At 40.9% G+C, this 20,398-nt stretch overlaps 1 protein-coding gene and 1 long non-coding RNA gene across 3 annotated transcripts in view; one reads left to right on the top strand and one right to left on the bottom strand.

Annotated features, from left to right (window-relative positions):
- The window catches only part of SGCB (sarcoglycan beta), a 112,923-nt gene that overhangs the window by 54,636 nt on the left and 37,889 nt on the right, over positions 1-20,398 (top strand). Inside the window, exons 1-2 of one of the 2 annotated variants that reach the window (XM_029587838.1) lie at positions 3,705-3,849; positions 9,694-9,903. In XM_029587838.1, coding sequence (XP_029443698.1) covers positions 3,829-3,849; positions 9,694-9,903 — 231 coding nt within the window. In that variant the 5' untranslated portion in view covers positions 3,705-3,828. Of the gene's footprint in view, positions 1-3,704; positions 3,850-9,693; positions 9,904-20,398 lie in introns of those variants that run through there. The other variant, XM_029587844.1, reaches the window with a different exon arrangement.
- The window catches only part of LOC115083827, a 41,661-nt gene continuing 37,395 nt past the window's right edge, over positions 16,133-20,398 (bottom strand). Inside the window, exon 3 of the long non-coding RNA XR_003854411.1 lies at positions 16,133-16,612. This is a non-coding gene — a long non-coding RNA (uncharacterized LOC115083827). The remainder of the gene's footprint in view (positions 16,613-20,398) is intronic.

Genomic DNA, 20,398 nt, shown 5'->3' on the forward strand with positions numbered 1-20,398 from the left:
TCTGCATCTCTATCTGGTCCCTTGCCGCTCCATGTCTGAATCTTTCTTGTGTCCCTGCTGCTCGTCTGCCTGCATCTCTGTCTGGCTCCTTACTGCTCTGTCTGCCTGGATCTGTCTCAGGTCCCTTGCCAATTCTCTTATGTCTGCATCTCTGCTGCTCCCTCACCATCCTGTACTTCATTTTCTGATCTCTCTCTCCCCTGAGACTCTTATCTGCTTCTTCTTTATTCCCATCACAGCTTTTACCGCTCCACAGGCACTAATGCCATGTAATGAAACTAACACCCAGGTGGCAACTGAAAAAAAATCTCTGTCCAGTCTATATTGTGCTGCTCTAGTTCCATAAATGCATGTGCTACATATAAAATGACTTCTTCTAGGGCTTTTATCTTGTTTCTTAATAAGGACAATTTATTTATAGGCTGTTCCATGTACCCGATATCCAGCTGCACTTGGCAAATCTTCTCTTCTGTTTCTCCTGTTGTGAACCAGGTTGGCCCTCTATCCTTGGGATCTCCATGTTGATACAGTACTGGGACTGCCCTTATGGCACATGAAACAAACAGGTTTCCCAGTTGTACTGCTAGAAAATAAAACCTGTCACCTTCCTGCTTCTCTCCTGCTGCTGCTGCTTCTATTTGTCTGCCCACACCCTGACCTGGAACTTTAATTGTATTTTTTATCTCCCACTCCTTACCTGTTGTGACCTGCTTTGCTAATTACCCTACCTCCTCCCCCCTCCACCTCTTAGGGCTGTGTTCCTTCTACCATTATCCCTCACCACAGGGGTCCCAACTGCTATAAGTTGAGACCCTCTTTCAAATAAAACTAGGGAGGGAAGGTCAAGGGTGGCAGCTAAGTTATGCACCCTTGGCCACCTAAGGATGGCCACAGCAGTGGCAACTTAAACTAATCTTCTGCATCTGTGAAGATTTGGGGAAAAGAGGAGGAAAGCAGGGTGATCAGAGGTGAGAAGCATTTCCTCCTACTGCCCTATCACTGGCCTGACAGAGAGGACAGAACTGCATTAAAAAAAGAAAAAAAAGTTGAATGACTGAGAGGAAGAATAGAGGAAATTGTACTGGGGTTCACACTATGAGAAGAAAGAGAGGGGGAAAAGAATGAGACAGGAATGAAGCAAAAAAAGGATAAAGAGGGAAACAGGAATCCAAGCTGGACCTGGTTAAGGGGCGCAACAGAGAATTACCAGAGACAGGGGGAGAGGAGAAGACCTCCAGGAACCATGCTGGATCAGAGGTAGAGCAGGAGGGTTAGAAGACCACCATGGTCCAGGAAGGAAAAAGGGAGAGATGATTGCCAGAAATCAAAGAGGAGGGGAGAAAGAGACAACAGTGAGGTATGGATATGACATTACTCAAAAGTTATTTAGGGAGTCACAGACAGACATGGAGATCTCATAAGCCTTCTTCCCTTTGAAAAGCAGGCTATTGTTTTTTGCTTTTTCTAAAGTCTAAATTATTTTGTGACTATCATTTTCTGTATGTTTGTAAGAATCATAAAAGAAAATAAAATATATAAGAAATGCTGACTAAAGGGGGTCAGTTTTCTGGGAGGGTAATTTTCTAAACTTTTTATCAGGCCAATACAGTAAAGTGCGGCGCGGTTACCCTGCTTCTAACCCGCTTTCTACTCACAATTTGGCCGCGTTAGTCCAACCTGCGATTCATTATCCCTTTTAACCCATCCTTACCGCCTCTTTAAATCAACGAGTAACCCTTTCCGCCCGCGGCATGTATATGAGATGTAAACGATTGGATTAGCTATTCCCTCCCATACAGTAACGCGTGCCCCGATTATCGCTTTTTTAACCTGCAGTTTTGCCGCGCGTTTAACCTGCTAATTTACCGCCTACCCCTACCCCTGCGTTAGTGTGGAGCGTCAGGCAAGCCGAGATGAAATTTCACAAGCCACGGAGCAGCCCCAGCCAGCCCCGCTTCACTGCCTGACCCCCTCACTCCCATTTTACTGTATAGGCGCTGTATAGCGCCTATACAGTAAAATGGATTGCGCTTCATGGATGCGCGTTGGACGCGGCTTGCATTTGCATGCCATTTAAATACAGTATTGAGCAGTATGTGATCCAGAGTGTGTGTGCGGCAAACGCGCCCGGCACTAATGCACCTCTTTCTACCGCACCTTACTGTATCAGCCGTATGTGAGTAAAGGCCTGTAAAAAGCTCTTTGAACATTCCTACTTCTTGCTACTGAAGGTAAAAATACCTGCTTTGTGAACAACATGCATACTTACCTGTGTCAGGCCGATACAGTACAGTGCGCTCCAGTGGAGCGCACTGTTAACCTGCGTTTGGGTTTTCGACGCTCTAGCTTTACCCCTTATTCAGTAAAGGGTAATAGCACGTCGAAAAACGTGCGTCCAACCCTCCCAAAACTAATGGCAAAGCCGCACATTTAACTTTCAGAAATTAGCGCCTACCCAAAGGTATGCATTAATTTCTGCCCTCACCGGGAAAGTGTACAGAAAAGCAGTAAAAAAATGCTTTTCTGTGCACCTTCCAACTTAATATCATGGCGATATTAAGTCGGAGGTCCCAAAAGTTAAAAATAATTTAAAAAAAAATTTTTAAACCGGACGCTCAATTTTGCCGGAGTCCAGTTTCCGAACCCGTGGCTGTCAGCGAGTTTGAGAACCAATGCCGGCAAAATTGAGTGTCAGCCCTAATTTGAATACTTTTTTTTTTCTGAATCGCGCGCACATGATTTTTACTGATTCGGCCTGTGAGTTTGCGGTGGGGGTACATACAGGGATTTAATTTTGAAATCTTTGTGCACACTTCAAAGCAGCTGCAACCTACACAGCCACAAAAGATACTGACTTACCCTCTCTTCCTTTTCCCCATCGCAGCTGGCTGGGAGGAGGAAGCCAGGGCAATTTTTAAATAGCTTTGGGAATTTCTCTCCCTGGGTATTCAGTAAGCATTATTTAAGTTTTATACATTATTAATGATTCTGGAGTGCATATCACTTCTTTTATTTCGGCATGCAAAAATTAAAGAGAGATGTGTGGGGGCGTCTATAAAACCTTTTGAGGCTGAAACGGGGTTTGCGTTCCCTGCCAGGGATTGGCATAGAATGATCAAGTTGCAGTGCCTGGTATTTTTTTTCTTCTTTCTGTTGTTTTTAACTCCTGGTGACCTCTTTAGATTTCCCAACGTATCGGGTAGAGAGAGGACAAACGAGGCTGCTTGTTTTCGGGTAGAAAGGGCTGCGCTGGACCAGCCAGCACAGTATTCCAGCCAGAGAAGTCGCTGACGCTTTTCTGCGGCGCTCTAGCCAAAGAAGCTCACTCTACAAGAGAACCCGATGCAAATGTTAGAGCTGTGAGATAGTCGCTAGATGTGTACCTAAGTTGTTAAAAAAAAAAAAATCGCTAAATTAACTCTGTCGCATTCACAGTTCCAAAATCTTTATCGGGTTCAAAAAGTCGCCAGATACAGCGACAAAATCGTCAACTTGTCGCCTTCCTCTGCATCTCCTTTAGGAGACTTTCGGCTATACCACCTGGTAACGGGGTTTGGGGGGGAGAGTTTGAACGGTGGGTGAGAAATGTGTCCAATCGACCCCCTTTGCTTTAATTGTACCCCCTTTGCTTCTCACTCCGTTTGAGCCGAGGTTGGCCGGGACGGGGTGAATAACTGGAAGGAGGCCCGATGCGGCGGAGGGGAGGGCGGCGAGCCTAGCTGGCCCCCCTCTCCCTGCCTGAGCTCGGGTGGTCTCTGCCGCAGGGCCCTTTGCTCCGCCTCGGTAGCAGCCGGAGGACGGGCGAGGAAGAGTCACGGCGGTCAGAAGATGGCGGGCGCGGTGGAGCAGGTCTGTTAGGCGTTTTGAGTTTGTGTTGGAAATGTTGCTGGACAAGGGTCTCTCGCATGATAGAAACGACAACTAAAGAGGAGGGAGAAGGAATAATTAGGGGGGGGTGGGGATAGATTTGGTTTATGCCGAGGGTGAACTGTGGTCCTGGCTTTTCCCAGATGCAAACGGGTCCAGGAGCAGAGCCCGTCCCTCCCGTCTTCTGGGAGAGGCAGGGGTGCGGTGCAGGGAGTTGTATCGGATTTAACACTTCCTCTAACCGCGCTGGGCTCCTTTGGAAACGGTGCTTTTTGAGTTCAGTAACACAAGTCCTGGGCTCCGCTTGCAGCATTATATGGACGCTCTCGGGGCATCGGCGCGTTTCGCTAATCTAGTCCTCCTGATGTCGGAACAGTACGAGTCCTCACGGCAGACGTGCTTTGTGTGTTGCATTTATTCAGCTGTGAGCTCAGCGGAAAACTATCACCAGCTGAACTGGGCACCTGTTCATTTCATGTCATTCTGCAGTCTGGGCAGTCAGTTTCTTACAGAAATAGTTCGTTGACATTTTGTCTAACTCGGGGGTTCCCAACATTCAAAAATTTTGCAGACCCAAGTGTATTTTTTAATTTTTACAAGCAGGTAACTGTATGTAATCTAGTTTGAAGGGCCTGAAAAGTGGAATATAAATCAAATAAAATACAGTGGACCCTTGAATTACAAACTCACAGGTCTATCCAGTACCGAGCGGTAGGAAGAGCTGCGTTAGTGCCCGGCACACCCGCAGTTGCCGCACGCACAGTGCGGCTCACCTACCGCTCGATCCTGAACTATAATTTCATGCAAATGTAAACCGCGTCTAAGAAGGGTCCGTGAAGCGTTAGGCCCGCACAACCCATTTTACTGGATAGAGCGCCTATACAGTTGGTTCCAGAGAGCTGGTTGTAAGTCAAAGACTATTTTTTCCATAAGAAATAATGGAAACACCCATAAAGCATTCTGAACCTCCCAAAGCACCCCTTACCTAACAATTTCTATAATAAAAAAGGGTTGTATAATGTGTGTAATTACCAGAAACACCCATAATTTCCTAGTGTACTCACCAAAAAGTTATAAAATGTGCCTAGCTTACCAGAAACAATTTCATACTGTACTCACCATTCAAGTTGACATCTTTGGCTTGCAGGAAGGGAGGAGGGGGAAGGATGAAATGGAAGGTGGTTATTGTTCTGCAAAAATCAATTAATTTCTCCAAATCTTTAATTCCTCATCAGTCTTTATAATTTTTAAACAGATCAATTCATTTAAACAAGTTTTCTTCTCTGTTTGTATTTATGTATGAGAAATACTTTGTTTTACATATCCCCTGCTTCCCCTCCTTCTCGCTAGCTCTGTTCCCCCTTATCTGCAAACTCATCTTCAGCTCCCTGTGTCCTTTCAAGTTCTAAAATTTCAGAATTAGCAATTGATTCTACAACAGAATAGTCAATCTTACTAGAGGAACCCCTGTGTCTCTCCATGACCTAATTCTGAATCCCTACACAATTGTACGTGTCCACGGCAAGTGTAAATTGAGACTGGGCTGTGATTCCTGGAGCGGATCCCCACTGCAGGATTTGGACAGGCAGCTGCAATCAGCCATAAACATAAGACCCAATTTCACACAGTTACTGACACTTGCCAACCTTCAGTGGAAAAGGCAAGTAACCATTTCAAAATCAGAATTTTGTCCTACCGTTAAGATTTTTTAAATTGCTGCCTTAAAACCACTTTTTCTTGTTGTGCTCCAGTACAAGTTTTTTTGTTTAAAGGAAATGCTGCACCGACTTAGTCTACAGGCAACACTAGAGCAGAATCGGACATACTGAAGCTTATACTGCAAAAACAAAATTTTAAACTCAGTGGGCGTCCCCACAACAGAAAAAACTGAACTGTACAATAGAAATTTAGATTTTGTACTTATATCCTTCTGTCCTTATGGAGTTTGTCTTCATACAGCTACACTTACTGTCACAAATTCCTCTTGGATGTCTCTGCTGAGGCTACTCTGTATTCTGTGTGAAAACAGTCTCATAATCTGCCAAAATATCATATGGCTGCAAAACATTCTATCTTGCTTTTCAGGCCTACACTTTGCTTAAGGCCCAAAAGGTCATAATGCACATCCTGTTTTAGGGTCACTGCTGTCTATTCCACATTCCCCCCCCCCCCCCCACCCCCTTGTAAAATGGAAAGGACTCATTGCCTTTTTCACATAACTAGCAAAAATATATATGTGCAAGTTGAATTTATGATAGCATAAAATAATGATAAAAGCAATGATATAAATGAATAATAATGCAAAATTAACTCAAGAAAATAAGCATCAATATCTTTCTATTGATTAAGCTTCAATATAATACCATCAGTTAAATGTAATAACTATTGATTAATATACTCAGAATATCATGTGATTAGTTAATCATTCATGAATAATAAATGTGAATAAATATATATTTCATTTATTATGATTATGTGAAAATTAAAATGGTTTTGAGTGTAAATATTGCTGCCCTTAACATAAGGCTTGGGAGTAACCAGCTCAGAGCGGCAGTTACTATCCTTAAGAGAATGCATGGGGTAACCTACATGGAGCAGCAGTTACTACCATAAGAAACTTGCTGAACAGACTGCATGAACCATTTGATCTTTTTCTGCCATCATTACTATGTTACTGGTGGTGCTTTCCTAGTTCTTCTTATGACCATATGAGTTCTTTTTGTGTTCAGCACTGTACTCCACAGAGGCTGGTATGCCACATTATATTTTTGTTAATATCGGTGTACCTTGGGGTTGAGCAGGTTGGTAAACCGCTGATATGCATGTTGTGATGTTTTTCACTTCAGAAGACTACTTTGTTCCTTTTCTTGTAAAATCTGTTACATAATTAAGAATTATGCATTTATATGCAGAGAGGGGGAGGGGGGGCAAGGTGATAAGGTTCGCCTAGGGCACCTAATATCCTTGCACTAATCATGGGTTCTGGCAGAGGGGTTGAAGATTTGGGGGTGGAGAGATGTCACTTTTTAAAGTTTAATCGCTGGAGGGAGCTGGGTTTCTTTTTGGTAGGCCTGGGACAGAGACTAAATGAATGGGGGGAGGTGGGCAGCATAGTAATATTTCACACAGGACAGCAAAAAAACTAAACCCAGCTCTGCCTGCTCTCCCCCCCCCCCCCCCCCCAGCCCCTTCTCTTCTGCCTTCTTCCCATGACCTCTTCCCAAGTTCCTACTGTCTACCCTACCAAGTGCATACCCTCTTGCCCCTTCCCTGCTATCTCTCTCCTTGGTCCCCCTCAAGGCCCCATCCCAAGTATGTTTCTTCCTATGCTCTTTCCTCCCTCTTGACCTTCCTCCATGGGTCTTTTCTGAGTGCTACACCCTCTATGGCCCCTTCCCAAGTGCCTTGCCTCCTGTGCTCCTCCCCTTATTGCTCATGTCTGGTTCTCTCGCTTCTCCCCACAGCACCATCCCATGTGTTCTTCCTTTGTTTATTCATTTGGGGAGATCTGAAACATGCAATTAGATCTAAGATTATTTCTGAGTTAGAAGAGCTCTGCAAGAAAGAGTGGTAAAGACTTCCAAAAGCAAGAATAGACAGACTCATAACTGGCTGCAGGAAACATTTGGAAGCTGTTATTTCTTTTTTTTCCATTTAAAATTTATTGTGGTTTGTGAGTTATATTAAACATCTCAATGACATACATCCAATAACCAGCAAAATACCACTAAACCTTTTATCAAAACGTATATAGCACATATATCTTGGAAGCTGTTATTTCTGCCAAAGGAAGTATTACAAAATACTGCTGAAAAGGTGCACAAACCTTTTTGCATGTGCCATATTTATTTTTAATCTGCAAAAAAAACTGCAGGTAGTAATCAAGCGTTACAGTTTGCAGAAACATGTCATGTTTAACTTTGTAACATGTAGAGATTATATCAGCTTCTGTTCTCAAGATTAACTGAAATATACCATTTGACTGGGTAATAGAAGGACAAGGGGACACTCCATGATGTTAGCAAGTAGCACATTTAAGACTAATCGGAGAAAATTCTTTTTCCCTCAGTGCACAATTAAACTCTGGAATTTGTTGCTAGAGGATGTGGTTAGTGCAATTAGTGCAGCTGGGTTTAAAAAAGGTTTGGATAAGTTCTTGGAGGAGAAGTCCATTAACTGCTATTAATCAAGTTGACTTAGGGAATAGCCACTGCTATTAATTGCATCAGTAGCATGGGATCTTCTTGGTGTTTGGGTACTTGCCTGGTTTGGCCTCTATTGGAAACAGGATGCTGGGCTTGATGGACCCTTGGTCTGACCCAGCATGGCAATTTCTTATGTTCTTAATTGTATATCACTTATATGCAGGGTTTCAAAAATTATATATCCATGGATTACTTGCCAGGGTAGAAATACACTGGCCATATACTGTAGTCACACCTTCCCATGTAGCTTCCTTCACTCTCATCTTCTATCCTCCTTTTCTCATCTTCTGTCCTATATTCTCATCCTCTATCCTCTCACTAATCGCCCCTTTCAGTCTTCGTTATCCTTCCTGCCATTCTTCTATTAACATGCTGTAGCTTCCTCTGGGCCTTGATCAAGGCTGAAGTTGCCTCCTCTCAGCTCCTTGCAAATTTGTCGCCAGTCATGAAAATCTACTTGCATTTGGAGACTGGATTTTTGAAACCTTGCTTATGTTTGTTAAATAAATGGTGCCCAAAATATTTTGTGAATACAATTTAATGCAATGAAAAAAAACTAAAATAGAATTTTTTAAGTTGGAAAGACTTGGGGCCTCATTTTCAAAGCACTTTACCGCGTGCGATAAATTCGCGAATCGCGTTAACAGCTGTTAACGCGATTCGCGAATGCAAATTAGTCATTTGGTATTCAGGGGGCGGAGTTGGGGCGGAGCATATGTAAAGCGGGAACCTGTGTATCGTGTGCGGCGAAACAACCGCGATACATGAAACCGGCAAATATCGTGCACCGCGATAAAACACTGAACGAATCATTGTGCAGTGGGAAAACATCGCGTGCGGCGCTAATGTTTTCGCGAATGGCGCACACGATGTTTCCCCACTGCACGAAAGAAGCCTCATTTGCATTGGTAACGCCCCCTAATGCGTTACCAATGCGATATTGGAAAATAAGGCCCTTGGTGATTTTATCATATGTTGCAAACCTGGCAAAGGTTATTCATTACCATTATCTATCTAAAAAAGTGAAAAAATAAAGATTCAGATTTTTTATGATTGTTTTTATTTTTGAGGGGAGGGGGATTTGGCCTGGTAGTTCCTCTTTTCTCTACTTCTTCCAACTCGGTGAAAAATCAATGCTGGGGTCCTAGTACTATGAGCCTTCAAACAGTACTTGAGGATTCTGCCCCATATTTTAATAGGCCCATTCTTCTACTGTTCCTAGTCTAATTATTGCGAGCCATGGACCAGAGTTCCTTTGAGAACACTATCACGGGCTCTTAAATCCAGCCAATCCTATGTGGTAATCAAACTGGGGACCCTCTGCCTTGGCCCTACCACTGAGCCAACAGGCTGACCCATGACTGCTTTTAATGATGCAAAGCAGAAGTTGTACAAGACGTTTTGGATGTCGGTGACTTAGACCCATAGATTCAATATGTAAAGGTGTTCTCAGATAATCAGAGGGCTGCTTGAGGCCAGTAAAAAGCATTGCCGTAGCAATTGCAGTAACAGCCCTTAATGCTTTACTGCTCTGGAGCCCTAGCCAAGTAGAATTCAAGGCTCTTCCCACTACCTTAGGTTTCTCTTGCAGAACATTCATGTTCTTGTGTCTTTGTTTCAGCAAAGTTCCAATGGCCCTGTGAAGAAGTCCATGCGGGAGAAAGCAGTGGAGAGGAGGAATGTAAATAAAGAGCACAACAGTAATTTTAAGGCTGGATATATTCCGATTGATGAAGATCGTCTTCATAAAACTGGCTTGAGGGGAAGGAAAGGCAACTTGGCTATTTGTGTAATTGTCCTCCTGTTTATTCTGGCTGTCATCAACTTGATTGTAAGTATAACAAGAGTCTGCAAAAAGTCACTTGGATTATTATTTTATATTTTTATTTTTTTTAAGTTTTTAAAAAGATATAACGTAAAGCAGCAATATCTCTTAGAGAGATCCCAAAAATTGCTAAAATGCATCAACTTGCTGTAACAATGCATCCAAATGAAAATTTATTTCATAGAGCTATATAATATGATAGCAAATAAGGATCATAAAGCCCATCTAATCTGCCCAATTTACTTTTTCATAAACCACCATGATCTCTGGCTTTCCCTTAACTCACGGCTTCCCAAACCTGTCCTGGTTACTTCACAGACAATGAAGTTTTCAGGAGATCCACAATGAATATGTTTATGAGAAATTTCCACGCTCTGGAGACCCAGTATATGCAAATTTCTCTCGGGGGTATTCATTGTGAATATCCTGAAAACCTGACTGGCCATAGGGTCACCAGGACAGGTTTAGGAAGCTGTGCCTTCTCTTTTTCACAAATAGGAAGGGATAAACAGAGGATCTCTTTCTTAAATTTTGTTAGTTTTTGCCACTTCCATGCTCGCTGGAAGACCTTTCTATGCATCTACTATCCTTTCAGTGAAGTCCTTTTCTGATGTTACTCCTGAAACTATTTCCTTGGAGTCAAAAACTGTGACCTCTTGGTCTAGAGCTTCCTTTCAACTGAGGAAGTTTTGCTTCTTTTACATTATTGTAATATTTGAATGTTTCCATCTTTTCCCTCTATATCTCTTCTCATTTAGGGTATACATATTTAAGTCTCATCTTATTGGGCTTTTGGTGCACACCCTGCAATATCTTTGTAGCCCTTTTCTGAATCATCTCTACTCTGTATATTTCTTTCCAGAGGTATAGTCTCCAGAATTGAACACAATACTCCAGATGAGGTCTCGCCAACAGCCTGTACAAAGGCATTTGTGCCTCCTTTGTTCTATTGGTTATGCCGCTCCCTATGCATTGTGGAATTCCCCTGGCTCTGGCCAGCGCCTTGTTGCACTATTTTCCAACCTTGGGATCATCAGATATGATCATCCCGAGATCTCTGTTCTACTTGGTGCACATCAGTATCTCACCCCCATCACATACTACTTCCTTGGATTTCTGCATCCTAAAAATATGCACTATTTTGCATTGAAACTTAGTTGCCAAGCATTTAGCCTCTAGTCAGGCTTTCTTAGATTGCTCCACATTCTGCCCACTCCTTTAGGAGTGTTCATTTTATAATATCACTTATTAAGGTCATAAATGACACCAACTCCAGGACAGATCCCCAAGATGTTCTATGATCACCCTTGTGAGAATGAACTCCATTTAAAGCTATCATTTGCTGTTTATCATTGAATCAGTTTCTAATCCAGTCAGCCACCTTGGGGCCAACATCTGGGCTACTCAGTTTATTTATGAGACTCCTGTGTGGAACAGTGTCATCAGGTTTGGTGAAATCCAGGTATGCTACATTCAGTGTATGCCCCTGATTTAATTCTGTGGTCACCCAATCAAAAAAGGTGGTCAGATTCATCTGACACAATCTCTCTCTGCTAAAACCTTGTTGCCTCAAATCCTACATTCTGCTGGATGCAAGATGCTTTTCTGTCTTCTCTTTTAGAAGTACCTTCATTTGTTTACCACCGAGGTCAGATTAAATCATCTGTAGTTGTCAGCCTCCTCTCTTACCACTTTTATAAAGAGGGGTAGCATCTTCGTTTTTCCAGTTCTCCTGAACCATTCCATTCCATGCCGATCTCCAAATATCACTTGAACAGATCCACCAGTGGAACAGCCAGAATCTCTCAGCGTTGCTTAATATTCAAGGATGTTTCCCATCAGACCCATAGTTTTGTCAATGTCAGTTTTCCTAGTTCATGCAAACTCTAATCCACTACCTTACTGCTACTTGACAGATATTGATGGTCCTTCTCCACTTGCTACTTTGGTGAAAATCGAACAAAAATATTTATTTAGTGTTTCTCTGTTTTCCTCATCACCCTCCATGCATTCTTCCTTTTCACATTTCAGGCTCACAATTCCAACTCAGTTCTTCCTTCTGGCATATCTGAAAAGTATGTTGTAGTTTCTTTTTGTCCTGCTACCTTCCGAACTTCTGTCAGCTTTTCAAGATTTTCTTCCCTGTCCTTTCTTTTCTGCGATCCCTTATATTTTTGAATGATTTTTTTTACCTTAATTTTTCTGCCTCTACCTTTAAAACCACACTGGTCTCCATTTGTTTACTTTCCTAACATATGGGCCGATACAGTAAAAACGCGGGAGTATTTAAATTTATTTTAATTAGGGCCGGTGGTAAAAAGAGGCACTAGGGACACTAGTGCGTCCCTAGCGCCTCTTTTTTGACAGGAGCGGCGGCTGTCAGCGAGTTTGACAGCCGACGCTCAATTTTGCCGGCGTCTGTTCTCGAGCCAGCTGACAGCCTCGGGTTCGGAAACCGGACACTGGCAAAATTGAGCGCCCGGTTTTCGAGCCGCGAGCCCATTTAAAAATTTTTTTTTTTTTTTTTTTTTACTTTGTGCCCTGATATCAGTGTCCCATTGTTTATCCTCTTTTCACCAGGTGTATGAGATGCCTATTACAGTATGTCTATAATCTTCCTTAGTGCCATTCATTCTAACTCTCCAGTCTTAACTTTTCAGACTTCTGGCATTTGCATACAGACATTTTATTTGTATTTCTGTTTTTATATTTATCTACATCCTGCTTATCAGATGATATTGACAGTTTATAGTCATTTTTATCTGTGTTTAAATACCTCTGGGTTTTTTTCAGCTTTTACATCTACCTCTCTATTGGAACATTCTAACTTACTTGGTTTGACAATATCCTTTGAAGATACCTCTCTTCGAACTATGCACAGCTGAGCAGCTCTCAGCTTTAGCCCAAGTTCTAGTTTTAAAAGCTGCTCCTTTTTTTTTTTTTTTTTTTAAAGGTTATCGTTAGCAGCCTGGTTCCACTCTTGTTAAGGTGGAACCCATCCCATCAGAATAGTGTACATCTTCCCTAGAATGTTTCCCAGTTCCTAATAAACCTAAAATTCTCTTCTCTGCACCATTGTTTCATCCACACATTGAGACTGGAGCTTGGCCTGCTCTGGGCTCCTGTGCATGGAACAGAGTTTTTGAGAATGCGATCCTAGAGGCTCTGGATTTTAGTTTCCTACCTAACAGGTAGATTTTAAGTGTTGCTCATGCAAAAACAGCACCATATACGCATATGTGGACCATGCACAAGCAGCACAAATTTTAAGAAGCCAGGAAGTACACGCATAAAAGGCAGAAAAGGGGTGGGAAATGGGTGTTCCAGGGTGGGGCCAATATGTACGTGCGCAACCCCTGAATTTTGCAAGGCTGGCCATGGAAACGCATGTCAAGTTACACAGGTAACTTTACTACTGTCCTAATGAGGTGCAAGTCTAGAGAGAGAAACTCTTTTAAAGGACAAATCTGAGGGGCTCTTTCTACTCAGGGTGGGTTTTGGGAAGGGGGGGTTTACATTGGTCTCTTTCTATCTCGCTCTCTGTTAAATGGTACGTGTGTGCTTGCACGCACAATAGAAAAAGTGAAGGGCGTAGGATATCCCAACTGCAGGCCTTGTCTTGCTGGGAGCCGTTTCTATGAGTGACTCCAGGGGTGATACAGCTGCGTACTGTTCTTTTTTTTTTTTTTTTTTTGCCAAAAGTGGTCTCGGATTTTCTCTTCGATCAGTCCATTTCCCTGCCGTCTCTCAACAGAGAAAGAGATGCAGCAGAAGATTGCCTGTTACAGTACTTGCATGTCAAGGTGTATTTTGAGGTATTTAGAGGTTTCTAAACCTCTCAGGAAGAAGGATCACCTGTTTTTTTTCCCCATGGTGGAAGTAAACAGGACAAGCTGGCATCACGGGCTACAATAGCCCACTGGATTAAGGACATAGTCATGGCCGCATATGTGGAGGCTGAGCAGCCATTACCTTGGTACTCTCAGGAACTTAGAGATTTAAAGAAGTCTTTACGAAAAAAAGAAAGATGGCGAAAGAATTCTAATCATGATACCTTAGTATCTTGTCGTTGCCTACTCACTAAATACAGAACTAAAATTTCCCATGCTAATCATGAATTCCACACAAAAAGGATACATGAGTTTACATATAATCCTAGAGTACTATTTTCATATGTACAAGAATTGATAAAACCAAATCCCGTCTTTAACATAGACTCTACTGACATAAAATGTCAAGAGTTTGCCTCTTTCTTTAAAGATAAAATTGATAAATTAACTAAAAAAAAACCCACAACCGATAAAGGAACAAAAGATTGTCTTGTGAAATCAGCAGATTGTGAATGGACATCATTCGAACCTGTATCCTCAACGGAAATAGTATCTGATTAAGAAATTAAATCCTGCTACTCACCCTTTAGATGTTATTCCAATTAAATACCTAAAAATTATTTCTAACCCATAGCAGATATAGTAAATGTATCATTAGAAGAAGGGATATTACCAGATATACTAAAGAAAGCCATTATTAAACCAATTTTGAAGAATAAAAGTTTGGATATTAATAAACCTAAGAATTTTTGGTCAATTTCCAATCTTCCGGTTTTATCTAAATTGATAGAGAAAAGAACATCCATTATCCCTCACAATTTGGTTTTTGTCCATCTTGTAGTATTGAAATACTACTTTTATCCTTATCTGACACAATCCTTAGAGCAGTGTTTCCCAACCCTCTCCTGGAGGCACACCTAGCAGGTCAGGTTTTCAGGATTGCCGCAATAAATATGCATGAGATTGATTTGCATACCCTGGGTCTCCAATGTATGCAAATCTCTCTCATGCATATTCATTATGGATATTCTGAAAACCTGGCTGGTTAGGTGTGCCTCCAGGAGAGGGTTGGGAAACACTGCCTTAGAGGAATGGATTCAGGTCAAATGTATTTTTTAGTTCTGTTGCATTTCACCGCTGCCTTTGATACAATTGATCATGAAAGTTTACTCCATAGGTTACTAGAAATAGGCATTGCAGGAAAACCTTTTAATTGGTTGAAATCATATCTTAATAATCGTATGTACAGTGTCAAAATAGGGCATTCAGTTTCAAAACACGTACTGCTAGAAACAGGTGTCCTGCAGGGTCCACACTATCAGCCACCCTTTTAAATTTATACATGTTGCCAATATGTACATTTCTTTCTGGTTTGGGTTTAACATTTTATATATGCAGATGATGTACAATTCGTGGTTCCGATAACACACAGTATAGTTGACACGTTGAAGTTAAGTGTACATTTTTCCACCATTCAACAACCATGATTCATTTAAAACTGGTTCTAAATGAGGAGAAAACAGAGATTATACTACTAAGTAATAAACTAAATGAACACATGAAGACATACAATAAAATTTTGATCGACTGTAACAGATCATGCCAGAGATTTAGGTGTTGTGATCGATAGTGAATTTAATATGAAAAAATTAATTTCCAAAACAATCAAGGAAGGTTTTAACAAATTACATATTTTAAAGAAACTAAAACCTTTTACGTTTCAGTGATTTTAAAACTGTTTTACAATCCCTTATTTTTTTTTTTTTAAAGCTAGATTATTACAATGCACTTTTTATTAGGTTTGCCGTCGTCATCAATTAGACCGCTTCAGTTGCTGCAAAATGCAACAGAGTTCTAACTGGGTCTAAAAAATTCGAGCACATTACCCCAATTTTAAAAGATCTCCATTGGCTCCCCGTTACATTTAGAGTACAGTAAAAGGCACTGTGCTTAATTTATAAATCCTTGAACAATAAGAATATTGAATGGTTAAATGCATCATTACACATTCATGTTCCACAAAAATCTTCGATCAGGGAATAAGGGCCTCTTAACAATTCCATCACTAAAAACGACGTGACTCAAAGTATGAGAGAGATCTTTACCATTAGCCAGACCGAGACTATGGAACTCTATGCCAATGGAATTAAGATTAGAAACCAGTTTTTCATCTTTTAAAAAGAATCTCAAAACATGGCTGTTTAGGCAAGCGTTTGAAGATACAAAAGAGAGTAATGTATAACTTTCAGGCCGATACAGAACGGTGCGCTCGGCCGAGTGCTCCATTTAGCCCCCCTTTGGGGGGTAATAGCGGGTGGAAAACCCGCATCCAATCCCCCCCCCCCCCCCCCCGAAACTAATAGCGCTCATCACATGCAAACGTATGTTGATGAGCCTATTAGTTATTCACCCGAAATACAGAAAGTAAAATGTGTAGTCAGGCCACACATTTTACTCTCAGAAATTTGTTGTTATTGTGAATGTAATATTGTAAATCACCATGAACAACCCCTTGGAGAAACCGGTATATAAAATTTTTAAATAAATCAATAAATTCATTGTTGGAACATGAATTCTACTTTGTTGCCACCACTTTCTGCAATGCCTTTGATGATAAGGATTTATATCCATTGATCTGTTTGACTTTTGAGAATTAAGTTTTGTTGGTTTTTTTTCTAAAACATTCTTCTTCCATAGATATATCTATAGTTTCACGTAAACCAGGGTGGTTATCTCCGCTATTCTTTAATTTCAGCTTTTGAACATCTGGTGCTTCATGGTTTAATAAGTTTGGCATCTTCTAGGATCCTGGGGTCCTGTCGTTTCTCTCCACCAGACCATACTGTGAGCCCCACTTTACTTGGAGATCCTTCAGTTATTAATTCCTGCAGATAAGGGAGGATTGTATTGTTCTCAATAAACGGATTATCTTGAAGATGCGCATAATCAACTTTGATACTCATTTTTACTCCACATTGGCAGCTGATCCTACTTCAGATATCCTTGCTTAGATTACTAGGATTGTACAGAGGAGACTGGATTCACATTTTATTATTCCCTATGAAGTTTTCTGATGGAGAAATTTCCAGTTACCCTGTTATGTTGTGTGTTACCAAAGATTCATAAATCTTTAAACCCCCAGGTCATCCTATTTTTGCTAATAAAATCCCAGGTCATCCCATTATCCTATTGGCTCCCTTTTTGAAACCTTTATATTTGTTGATCACTTTTTGCAGCCGTTTATTACAGAAGCCCTTTCATATGCCAGAGATTCAGAACATATACTCACCCTGCTTAAGGAGCTTCAACTGCCTGGTTTGTGTTTTTTCTGGAGACTCTGAACATTGAATCTCTTTGCCTCATCTGAGAAATATTCGAATAATCAGTTTGATTCAATCAGGCCTAACTCATCGTTCGCCACGTGTTCAGGTTCTCAAAGATTTTATTTTTTTTCGTGGCTTTTGCCCGCATTGCCTTGACCAAGAAGTTCTTCAGTTTTGAAGACCAATTATTTCAACAAATTAAGGTCACAGCTATGGGAACCATCATGGCTCCTGATAGCACACGCCTATATGTTTCAGCTTTTGAATCTACCTATCTCTATAGTTCTTCAATATGCCATTTAATTCTTGGTGAAGCTATATCTATGATGATTTTCTCATTTGATAAGGCACTGATGTTCAGTTGTCAGTTTTGGTTTTTTTTTGTTTTTTAATTCTTGTGATCCTTACCTACAATTTGTATATCATTTGGATTGATTTGCATGTGTCTGTTTTGGATACTTTGATCACTTAACAAGACAGGTTTTTTTGTTACTTCGATATTTAGAAAATCAACTGACTATAATATTTGTGGAAAAATTATTTAAGGAGTTTGATTGTGACCAAAATGTTCATTTTTGGTCTCATCACTCCAAATTATTTTGTTTCAGAAATTTTGAGGCTTCTAAGTACTGTTTGGCATATTGTAAGTGGGCTGCTTTGTGGTGTTGTGCAGCAATGGGTTTTTTTCTGGCAAGTCTACCATGCAGCACATTTTTGTTCAAGTATCCCTTTATTGTGCATGCTGAAACACCCTCACCACTTTGTTTCAGAGAAGCCTGTATTTCAGTAGAAGTTGCTTATAGGTTTTTCTTTGCATCCTAACAATTTTCCTAGCAGTTGTGTCTGAAATCTTTCTTGGTCTACCTTGGTATTAACAGAACCAATAATTTTCCACTTTTTGATCAGAGTTTGGACAGTACTGATTGGCATTTTCAAATCTTTGAATATCTTTTTCCTGATTTATAAAGTTGAACGACTTTTGATCACAAATCCTTTGACACTTCTTTTGCTTTCCCTATGCTCCAGTAACCACCAAAGTCAGTGCAGCTTTGGATGAAATGCACAAGGGTTTCTCAAGAGATAAGAAACTCATTGACTATTTATATACAGACATGACTTACAATCAAACAAGGCACAGGTGTGGATCCCTACCCTTTATTGCCTTCTTAACCTGTGTGTGTCAACTTTGAGTATATATTGTCATGGATATGCAAACTTTTGAACAGATCATTTTATTGTTTCCCTTATTGTTATGGTTTGTTTGTTTGTGCTATTCTGTGATGCATAATAGTTTAATTTGAAACACATCAGACAAAACACGTCTGTTATTTTTAATCACTCATGTTTTCTTTAAATGCTACACATTACATACTCCTGGCAGAATTTGTAAACTTATAAGCACAACTCTATATAAGACTCACACTGGAAAGAAACTGTGAAGGAAAGTATCTTTGCATATATTCTTAATGCAGAACTCTAATCTTGTATTGCTTATTCTCACTTATAAGTAAAACTATGCTTATAAACGTGTGTATTTTGTGATATAATAACCTGCCACTTAGCCCATCTTTTACAGTATTTTATTACATTATAAAAGTCATCATCCTTGCTTCTTATGGAATAATCTGGTTGGGCAGATTTTTTTTGCCTCCCCCATTTATGTTCATTTTGGTCTAATTTTATTGCATGGTCAGAACAGATGGCTGCTTACACTGTGGTTACCTTTTTAAGGTTATCAGCTTAGAGGCGGATTTTAAAAGGGTTACACACGTAATATAGGCGCGTAACCCTTTTAAAAGCCTCCTGCACACGCCGAGCCTATTTTGCATAGGCTCGGCGACGCACGCAAGCCCCGGGACACGCGTATGTCCTGGGGCTTGAAAAAATGGGCGGGGCCGGAGCCTCCAGGCACAGCGGCCATTTGCCGCTGCGCCCGGGATCGCGGGCCAGCCGGCGCACGCAACCTATGCCTGCCCGGAGGCAGGCATAACTTAAAAATTAAAGGTAAGTGGGGGTTTTAGGTAGGGCTGGGGGGGGGGAGGGTTAGGGAGGGGAAGTGGGGGGGGAGGGGCGGAGGGAATGGAGGAAGGCTGCGTGGCTCGGCTTGCACAATTGGGCACCCCCTTGCACGCAACGATTCAGGATTTTATAACATGTGCGCGGCTGCGCACGCATGTTATAAAATCGGGCATAGATTTTAAAATCTGGCCCATAGCTTTTAAATGGGCTCTTTTCATCAGTCAGGATTTTTTTGTTTTCTTCTTGGTTCCCCTCTCGATTCTACCTGGGTTACCTGCATATTGTGCAACATGGCCCAGATTGGGAAGGTAAGCTCGATCATCAAATGTTGTTAGTCTGTGTTGGCTTCCCTTGGTGTGGGAATATTTTTATTTATTTACTTATTTAATTTATATTCCACCTTTTAGACACTTCAAAGAGGATTACATTCAAGTACTTGTAGGTATTGGTGTTTTTCTCCCAGCCTCCAAGTTTGCTATTTGCAGAAGTCATAAAAGCTGAGACATTTGGGTCTGTTCTGAATTTCAGCCACCATGATCACCTGTGTAGACTTTAGGTCACCAGCCTTGCAATCACTGCAAGGCTGGTGCTATGTCTTTATCTATGTTGGTTTTTCACCCACATACAGGCAAAAGATTTTTTTTGAAATGTTCTTCTGATAGTCACATATCTGGGGTTATTTATGTAGTTATTTGCTTATGTCCCCTTTTGTATGTGGGCAAAATCCTACAGGTAGTCAAAACCCATATTTCCAAATATTGTAGACAATCCCTTTTAGAGGTAATTTTAGTGTCCCATTTGATATATCATCATCACTCAGTTTTGAATCTATGATTCTTCATTATTGAATAGGTCGTCCTTCATGGTCATGGTGGCAACTTTCCATTACACTTGCTCCACCGGGAACATCGCTGGATTTTGTTTCTTTAGGTTCTTTATCTCATCAGATTGAATCAAGAAATTGAATAGTATGTCTTTCTGAAAGCAGGTATCATTGTTTGTTTATTGTTTAGTTACTGTCAATCACATGACCTTTGGTGTTAATCTTATATTTTGCCTAAACCAAGAATTTGTATCATTTTGTAATTATTTTGATTGGTTATCTATCTATAATTTTTTTTTGATTGGCTATTGTTGGTCATGTGGTGATTGGCGCCCATTTTAAAATTCTTTCCTCCTACACCGTGATCGGATAACACTTTTTTTTAAAAACAATATATATAAATTCTTGGTTTAGGCAAAATAAAGATTTAACACCAAAGGTCATGTGATTGACTGACAGGAGCCAATCAGAAAATAAACATAATGATAGCTGCTTACAGACACACA

The sequence above is a fragment of the Rhinatrema bivittatum genome, chromosome 1, assembly GCF_901001135.1.
Source record: "Rhinatrema bivittatum chromosome 1, aRhiBiv1.1, whole genome shotgun sequence".
Taxonomy (NCBI): Eukaryota; Metazoa; Chordata; class Amphibia; order Gymnophiona; family Rhinatrematidae; genus Rhinatrema; species Rhinatrema bivittatum.